A 9808-nucleotide genomic window follows, 5' to 3' on the forward strand; every position below is an offset into this window, starting at 1 on the left:
AGTATAACTTATAAAATCTAATTAAATTTATAAATGAATTTATTCATTTAAATTTAATGTATTATAAAAATATGCATTGAATATTTCAAAACATCTTTTTGAATTTATTTATTTTTGCAAATTAATAAGACAAAATAGAAGAAAGAGATTTTATGAATAATGAATAAAATACCTAAATGGTTTGAGATTACAATTATTATTAAACTTAGGCTTTTGTCAAATCCTCAATAACTTGAGTCAATTTTCTATAGAAAAATAAAAAACAACAAAAATAGAACTGATGACATGATTTGTTGCAATCAATATGGTTGTGTAAATGAAGAATAACACTTTAATCAACAGATTTTCTAAGAGGAAGAATTGATGATAATTCAGTGATTAAATGCAATGAATATGAATCTCCATCTCCACATGTAAACAAATTTTAACCCAAAAAAGCGCTCACTTAAATTTAATGTATGATACTAATGTGCATTGAATATCTCAAAACACCTTTTTTTTAATTTACCTTTTTTTTAATTTTTTCATTGTACAATTTAACAAGACAAAATAGAAGAAACGGGTTTTATGAATAGTGAATAAAATACCTAAATGGTTTGAGATTACAATTATTGTTAAATCTAAGCTTTTGTCAAACCTTTAATAACTTGAGTCAATTTTCTTTAAAAAATGGGAAACAACAAAAACATAATTGATGGCCTGGTTTGATGCAATCAATATGGATGTGTAAATGAAGAATAGCACTTTAATCAACAGATTTTCCAAAAAAGAATTGATGATAATTCATTAAGTGCAGTCAAATATGAATCCCAACTTCCTCATTGCCAATAAGAACTTAAATAGCTTCCCCGTTGTATATAAAATAGCTTTCCCATTGTATATAAAAAATTCAACATTTAAAAACTTGTATCTTGTTTTCAGTTAGCATAGAATCTATTGAGAATTGAGTTACTAAAAAGAAATTAGATATTTAATCGATCCAAAATTAAATTATTTATATAAACACAAATTTCTCCATTTTAAATTTTAAAATTGTTGTTAATTGTTTTTAATTATAATAATTTTTTAAATATTCTATACCATATTTTATATTAAAAAAATTGTTTATTCAAACTTAAATTTCAAAATTACCTTACCATTAAATTACAACATATGTATTAACCAGAACTTAAAAATTTGCACCAAAAGGAACAACAAAAAAGCTAATTCCATCGCTTCATAACATGCATGGGAAGTGGGATTAAAGTAAATTTCAACATATTAACACTTTAATTTTAAAAAGTTTAATCACTCTGTAAAAGCATATATTGAAATACAAATATTTAAGTTCATTTAAGATCTTCAAGTCTACCTTCTACCTAATGGAAGAGAAACCTAATTTGAATCACCGACCTACCTTCATAGAGGATATGACAATGCTTGCTAGTGTCCCAATCTATATCTAAACCCTAAACCCTTGCAAATTTTAACGATCGAAGTTATCCTTAAATCTATAATACTAAGTAAATACAACCTGAGCCTACACTCCTTCGAGAACCTGTCTTATTTTACATGTCTTAGGTAGAATAGGAAGACAGAAAGCCCTCATCCTCTATGAACAACTGAAGATTTTTGCTCTGAAGCATGAAATCCACTGCTTCTGAGTTGAAGTCAAAAGCACATCCCAATTTAATCAACTCACATAGTCCTCCAACCAAATCTGGAAATTCTGCTAACAGACCTTGTGAGATTACCTCAGCAAAATTAGTGACAAACATCATCTTTGCCTTTTGGTTGTTTCTATCAGGAATCTGTATCAAAAGCCTCTTGGAGCTTTTCTCCCATCTTACCATAGCTGTTGTGTTTACTTTAATATTCTGTCCGGATAATAGAGAATATTCTACACTAAGTGGTTCTACCACTCCAAACACAGGACACTCCATGAGAGGCTTGACAAGTTGATGTCTCTTTTGAGAGTGCAAATTGAAAGAAGGCTTCGCTAGATAGGCAACACATACTCTGTAAAACCCCATCCCCAATATCCCCTCCCCAGGCTTAAGCTTCTGCCAAGGGATCCTCTGTTGCATAGAAATCTCAGTTTTGGTTACAGCTTGAGATATATTACGAACGCCCAGATGGTTATAAATGGAGAACAAAGAGTCCAAAGGTATTTGAGGATCAGAAGGGTTCGGGTGCCAAGTAAAATTTACCATTGATGAACGGCCTTTGAATAATTCTTTAAGCTGCAAGTCGTCTGGGATATATGCTTGGCTTGCACTACTAACACGGATATCTCCATTATTTGTGCAGACAGGGACTTTACAGCCGCTTCCAAGATATTGTTTTGTGAGAGAGGAACTCGACCACTTATGCACAATATGTTTCCATACCAGACAACACACTGATTCAGTTATTCCATGGTTACCATTTTCTCCCCAATCCCGCCACAGCAAGCAGTAGTCTTCAATTTTTGGATAGTTGGGTACGCGAAGAGACTGTGAAAAGAAATTGAGCAATTGTTCATCGTACCAGTTTTCCAGGATCTTCAACCTCGATTTGAAAAGCCCATTTACGTCATGAATCACACAGGATCCTGTCGGCATCCATTTTTGCTCATTTGGAATCCAAATTGGTAAAACCCCAATTACAGAAGGCTCCCACTTTGAGACCTGGAGATACCTATATAGCCTTTTTATGGTTTTGAAATCTGTATGCATCTGAATATGATGATCAACAATAACATTGCATCCTCCTCCAACCTCAGTGACCACTCCTATCTTTTTAAGAGCATCTTTGAAATCATGAATAGCAAACCCATAGAATGCCTTGTCAATACAAGGAACATCATCCTCTTCCAAATGCTGAGCAAACCTCCCTATCCAATCGAACAAAAAGGACTTAGCAGGAGATTCGAAACCCCTACCTGTTTTCAGCCATTTGCATTCTGATAGACTCTGTTTAAATGAGGGAGGTAGCTCCTGGGAACTTATCCAATCCAGCAGAACAAATGCACTCTCCTTCTCCAAATGATTAAAGGTAAAATAGGCATTTGGAGGGGTTAGCTGTGGAATATCTAATGCACCAAGCTGTTGCTTAACAAATGAAACCAAATCTTTACCCGCTTCTGTCAAACCCCGCGCGCAACGAGGTAATGTAAGATAATATTCTGAGAGTGCAACAAAGTTTTGCCCAGTCCATGGATGACTTCCCATTAACTTTGCCCACTTACTTATTGATGCAGGAAGGAGGATCTTTACAGAACCATGTTCTCTGACAGTACCCCACCCATCCACGATAGGAATAGTCGAGCAAAGATCGAACAAATCTCGCTCTTCGATGTACCTATTTACAGATGAAAAATGATAAAAATGTGCAGCATTGATAACAAGCTTACTATTTGTTGAAGATTTTACAACCTCCTGGAGCTGCTTGGCGAAACTTGAGATTGAAAGCTCTGTAATTTTAGGATACTCTTCCAGCCACTTACGCAGTTTCTCACCTTTGTTACCATTCAATTCTGCTATGGCCTTCTGAATAGGGTCAGGCATAAAATAGTGTCGCGCGGCACTTTGAAGCTCTCCAGACCATTGTGCCAGCCACGCTATGTGCGACTGCTGTGAAGAAAAATATATTCTTGTGCCCGGTTGATTATTTGATACCCTTGCCAAAGCTGTGATGTTGGCAGAATTTACATACTTCAGGAAGGGAGTATCTTGTAGTTGACTTGAAAATACAGACTTCCAATGTTCAGCAATGAAACAAAGAAGTTCCACATATAAGTTTTCCGACAGACCATTCACCCAACCAGATGACTTAATGCAACCAGCATACCAATGATATGAAACATTCTCCACATTCAAGAACTTCAAGATACTAGAAAACTCAGGCTTATCAAGGCAGGAATGGACTATTTTGTCTTCTCCAGCCACGAAAGCGTCCAGGCTGCTCTGCCGACCTTGTTTTCTTGCTTTCTCCAGAATGCTTCTAAATGCTGACAGTACTGTCCGAGTTTCTGTTGGCCTACCGAAATCTTTGTCAACAAAGCTGGAATCGCATAAAATTATTTCGTCCATCCTTAACTGGGCCTGAATGCCAGTTCTTACTTGTTTCAGCTGCGGGTAATGAGGGGGTTCAACAGGGATGTATTTATAAAATTGAGATTTTGATGAAGGGGGCGAATCAGAGTGGACGAGAAAATGAAATGCTGCACGAAAAGCTACCGGAATACAGTCTAGTATTCCCTGGTTCCATTTGTTGTCAAAAACAATACTCTCTCTGGAAGAAACCAGTAAGAAATCTGCTTGTATTAAAAACGGAAAACAGCTGACCATTTCTGTTGGAAGAAAAGCATAAATGCTGGGAGCTGCCATGTCTTCTCTTGTAAGGCGTTTATCAAAGGGGAAAGCCAGAGTAATCGCCAATGTTTCCAGGTCTTTCCTCTGCTCAACCTTGTACTTTTCTTTCACAGGAAAACGTTGCCTCCACATATAATAGCTGGATTCCCCCATGGAACGTTTACTCTCTTCACCTGACAAATGCAGAGTGAAAAATTCACTGTCATCACTCTTAGAACTCTGAAAGTCCGTCTCCCGTGAAACGGAGATTGAATTAATTTTGTTCAGGCTGGGATCCACATGAAATTCACGAACTGAAAGCTTCTTTATCTTAGACATGAACAAAATAACTTCAGGATGAATACTGGAGAGCTCTTGCTTCACAGCTTCAACCTTCTCAGGACGCAAAGGTAGAACTATAACAGTATTAGGAAGCCGGCACCCATAAATTTCTTCAATCTCAGCAAGGCTGGGTTTTCTTTCAATCCATTCTGGGACGATATATCCAATGTTGGTATCACGAGGAGGGACATCGTTGAATCTTATCTTATAGCCATTGCTGAAAATACAGGGCTGGCTTGTGATTAAAAATACGCTCTTAAATCCAATACCTTCAACCAAAAAAATATAATTAGATAAGTAAAAAATAACATAATTCAATCAGATATTTAGTCTCGTGCCAATAGCACTTTAGCGGGCAAAGTAATGTGATGTTATGAAGTATTGTATAGAAATTCATATTCAAAGTTTCCAAGTTTAAATTGTGGCGAATTGAAAAGCAAAAAATTAGTATCAAGTTTAAACTGTGGCGAATTTAGAAGGAAAAAATTAGTATCAGATTGATCAAATTTTTTATTTTTTATTTTTTTTTTATATTTGAAAGGTATACACATGTTATTCTACATTACTTTTTCCTTTTTTAAAAATATTTGAAAGGTATACCCATGTTAGTCCACATTACTTTACTATCAGTATTTTCTAAAAAGATGGTTATTTTTTAGAGAGGGGTGTGATGATATATGGTGACCAAAAGTATATGTGTATACATATGAGTTTAAAGGTTTATTCTATAAACGAGTGAGAAAGCAATGTGTAAGCATATTTATTTCTCTTGAAATAAAATAAAATATTTTCTAAATAAAAAAGTAATGTTAACTATAATAAAAAAGAAAAATATATATGGTATGCATATTTAATTTAATTAGTTGTCCATATGAACTATTGTTTGTAATTTCATGTAATGTCACTAGTAGTTAAAAAAAATATGGGAGTAAAATATTTAGACCTTATGTTTTTCAAAAATATTTTATAAAATGGCTCAATACACATGCTATGTAATCTCTATAACATTCAAAAATACAATTTAAACGATAAGAACTTAGGCATTTCTTTTGCATTCTAAAATATGTTTGCACCTAAAGAAATTTGCTCTCGGCTCATGTTAAGATCCATGCTTAAAATGGATCTATGCTGGTGGTTCAGAATATGTATTTCCTCCTAAGAAATCACAGGTTAAAATCCAAAAGGGACTAGAGTATGTACACTTTTACAGACTCTAGAGACAGAACACTAACCTATACATTTTTCTTCAATGCAACCTCCTTCCCTTACCTTCTTTAGAAATAGTTGTGGTGAAACACAGTTCAAAAGTGTATGTGGTAAGGTATATAGTTTGTGTAAGCCTAACAATTAAGAATATGTATTTCTTCCTAAGAAGTTACAGGTTAAAATACATTGCAAACTAGAATATATACACTTCTATACTTTAAAAAGAGGCAGAACACTGACCCATACTTTTTTCTGCAATGTAACCTCATTCCCTTACATTTCTTAGGGATGGGTGTCTACACTTTTAAGGACTCTAGAAACAAAACATACCTATACATTTTTCTCCAATGCAACCTCCTTCCCTTACCTTCTTTAGAAATGATTGTGGTGAAATACAATTGAAAAGTGTGTGGTAAGGTATGTAGTTTGTGTAAGTCTAACAATTAAGAATATGTATTTCTTCCTAAGAAGTTGCAGGTTAAAATCCATAGAAAACTAGTATATATACACTTTTATAGACTCTAAAAAGAGGCAGAACACTAACCCATGCTTTTTTCTCCAATGTAACCTCATTCCCTTACATTTTTTAGAAATGGGTGTAGTGAAATACAGTTACTAGAAGTGTATGTAGTGAGGTATATAGTTTATGTAAGCCTAGTAGTTAAGAAGATGTATTTCCTCCTAAAAAATTACAGATTAAAATCCATAGGAGACTGAAGTATATACACTTCTAGACTGAGACATGAGGCAGAAAACTAACCCATAAGAGTATATACACTTCTATAGACTCATACATGAGGCAGAAAATTAACCCATAACGTTTTCTCCAAAGTAACCTCCTTTCCTTGCCTTCTTTGGAGATGGATGTGATGAAATTTAGTTACCAGAGTGTAGAGTGTATATAGTGAAATATATGATTTGTGTAAAACTAATAATTAATAATATGTTTTTCCTTCCTAAAAAATCATAAGTTAGAAGGAAAAAAAAAAAACTAGAATATAGAGAATTTTATGAACTCTAACCAAAAACAGAGCACTGACCCATACCTTTTTCTCCAATGTAACCTCCTTCCCTTTTCTTCTTGGTAGATCTTCCAACGCTACATATAGAGTCAATGTTGTGTTTTTGAAATCCAATCTCATTGTTAAACACCAAGAGTGTATCAGTAGCACCCACTTCACATATATCCTTACTGGTAATTACAAATTCCAAAGAAGGTTCGACCTCAGATGCATACTTGTTATCCTCTGCATTCTGCAGTAAAACACCATTTTTAAGGTACTGAAAACAAAAATGTAAAAGTACAGTTAAACCTATTAGATAATTTGAAGTAGGTTGCCTAGGAATTACCTGGATGAGTTCCATAAGAAAATGCACATCCTTGCTGTATAATTCAGCAGAGAGATGTTTCACCGCTTGGTGCAAATCTTCTGCAAGGGGATTGTCAGGAGAAAACTTGGTCTTCCGAATGTGTTCAATGTGCATTCTCTGTGTCGCCATAACTGCATATGAAGGGAGCTCCAACAACACCACTGTGATAATGCAAAACCAAATCCAGTAGCAATATGCCTATCTCACTCAAATCTCTGGGGCAAACTTAGGCCCTTCACTGCATTATATTGATCTGTGCCATCGACGGATGCAATGGTGGTAGTCTCTGTCGCAGGCAATGTGCTTTCCGAGGTATACTATTTACTTTAACTTTATACGCTTGAGATGGCTCTTTCTTCGAAATTTACAAATATGCAAGATTCCAAATGGATCACTGTAGTTTCAACTAGTCTGAAACTTCTTAGAAAATCTCTTAAATACATTTCTTAAAAGTGCACAAGTCTAACTCCATTGAACTGTGTCCAAGGTATCTTGGCACATCCAGCTACAGTGTGCTGAAAATTAAAGTGATATGGTTTTTTTTGTAAATATGTTCCGTTGCCTCAAGTTTTGTTTCCTTAAAGAAATTGAAACTTGTTACATAATTACGGTGAAGGTTTCAAATAAAATTATGTAAGTCTTTTTGAACGAAATTGAAACTGGTTTGAAAATCTCATCTTTACTTTACTTTACAAAACGTGATGGTGAAGGTTTCAAATAAAATTATGTAACTTCAAGTCTTTCTGAACGAAATTGAAACTCGTTTGAAAATCTCTTGAAGCACTCGCAGTGCATAAAGCTGACTTTCCTTTCCTTGATAAAGAAGGCATCTTGGTACAAAAGAAAATGTCAATCTTGCTTTCAAGTTTTCGTCCTTCCGAAGGACGGTTATGATTTTGATTTATTGACAGCATGAAAATGTCCTTTACTTTTATATATATATAAAATATAATATTTTATTTAAATAAATTATTAATAATTAAAAAATATTTTATTTAATTTGAAAGCGTTTTTTTTCAATATAAAAGATGATCAATATTATTAAGGCGTTTAATAGAGTAAATTTTGGAGTTTTTATATAAATTTGGGACACAATTTATTGATACATTATGTTATGTTGTGTATGGTTTAAAATTTATTTTTAAAAATTATAAATGAATTTAATATTTTGAAAAGTTTAAAACTTATAAAATAAATTTTGGCAAATTTAATTTAAAAAAATAATTGTAGTTTAACTAGACTATTTTTTTGCCTTGAAAATCATGGAAATTTGCTTAAGATTTTGTTAAAATTTAACCGACATTTTTCTAAATTTTAGATTTCCCAAAAAAATTTGATGACACTGAATCAATTTCCACCATAAAAAAACATAATTCAAACACTACTATTACAAAATCTATTAAAAATTTATTATCTGAATTCCAACTACGCAGCCCAGGCAATTCCTCCCCCTGGTAGGGGAGGGACACCATTTCCTGTGTGCCCTCCCCTCCACCTCGCCTACAGCCACGTGAACCGCAGTTGTCGTCGTACGACACATGTCCACCGTGGACTACCACGTGTTGGGCACTGTGTCAAGGTTTCAAAACTCGCTTCTGCACCGTGTCAATGTTTGTTTCCGCCTCATTTCTACGATGTGTTGTTTCCTTCTTGTTTTTCTGTTAGGGTCCGGTTATTGGGCGAAGCCCTCCGCTGGCGCGGGACGGCTCCAGTACCTGCGTGCTTCATCCGCCATGGTTGAGCTGATGTCTTCCATTGTTTGCTGATACACGTCCATGGTTGGAATAGGGTTTCTGTTGTTCTTGTGGTTTTCCACCTGCAATTGTTGGTCATTCTGGACCGCCGGTGGTTTAGGGTTTCCTTGGTGGTGGTTTAATTCACTCTATTTGTTGTTTGGGGAGGAGCCAGTACCAGTTTCAGCCAGTTCGAGGTTGAAGGTTGCATTTACAGGTAATTTCAGGTTTTTGTGTTTTTTGTTTGGTTTTTTTGTTGTCCAATTGCTAATTTCCAACTTGTTGCAGGTGTGGCAAGATCCGGAGAAGGTCTGGCGAAGGTGTGGCGAGCTCTGGACTTGGACATGGCTTCTATCCGGTAGGATTTTAATCCTACCAGCCATTTCTGATGTGTTTTTCAACACAAAACACCTTATTGGAATTTTTGTTAACTTTGCATGGTAGGTTTTGGGTTTTGTAGGTTAGGGGTTTTGTTTTGAGGGTTTAGGGTTTTGCAGGTTTCCCATCACGTCTCCTCACTCATTTTTGGGGCAAAATTCTAAATTTTTTAAGCCTTGAAACAACCCCTAAAAGCTCCTCAACACCTCATCCACTCAAGCCTTATGTTGCTCCTCTTTTCAGTGACTTACCTCCTTTTCTTCGCTCCCTGTAGCAGCTTCCCTTCCCTCTGCTTCAGCCCCTACCTTTCTTCTTCCTCCATCTCCTTGCGGTTGTCCCTTCCTACTTCTGCCTGTCGCTGTCTTCAACCCTGTCGTAGCCTTGCCTTAGACTTGCAACAACCTTCATTCCCTCCACGCTGCCTCCTTCTCGCCTTAAAGCTACTTGTAGATAGGCTTGTGGATG

General features: G+C 35.3%; 1 protein-coding gene across 1 annotated transcript; it reads right to left on the reverse strand.

Annotated features, from left to right (window-relative positions):
- Positions 1–1359: 1359 nt before the first annotated feature.
- On the reverse strand, positions 1360–7554 carry LOC149200944 (uncharacterized). Its single transcript, XM_089402830.1, has 3 exons — positions 7212–7554; positions 6908–7115; positions 1360–4924 (listed from the first exon to the last, which is right to left on the reverse strand). Exons 1-3 carry the CDS (start codon positions 7359–7361, stop codon positions 1557–1559), a joined length of 3726 nt encoding a protein of 1241 aa, XP_089258956.1. The 5' UTR covers positions 7362–7554; the 3' UTR covers positions 1360–1556.
- Positions 7555–9808: the final 2254 nt, after the last annotated feature.

This window comes from Pinus tabuliformis, chromosome 2_1 (assembly GCF_031772625.1).
Source record: "Pinus tabuliformis cultivar Carrire ecotype Pingquan chromosome 2_1, CPIR1, whole genome shotgun sequence".
In the NCBI taxonomy this organism is placed as follows: domain Eukaryota; kingdom Viridiplantae; phylum Streptophyta; class Pinopsida; order Pinales; family Pinaceae; genus Pinus; species Pinus tabuliformis.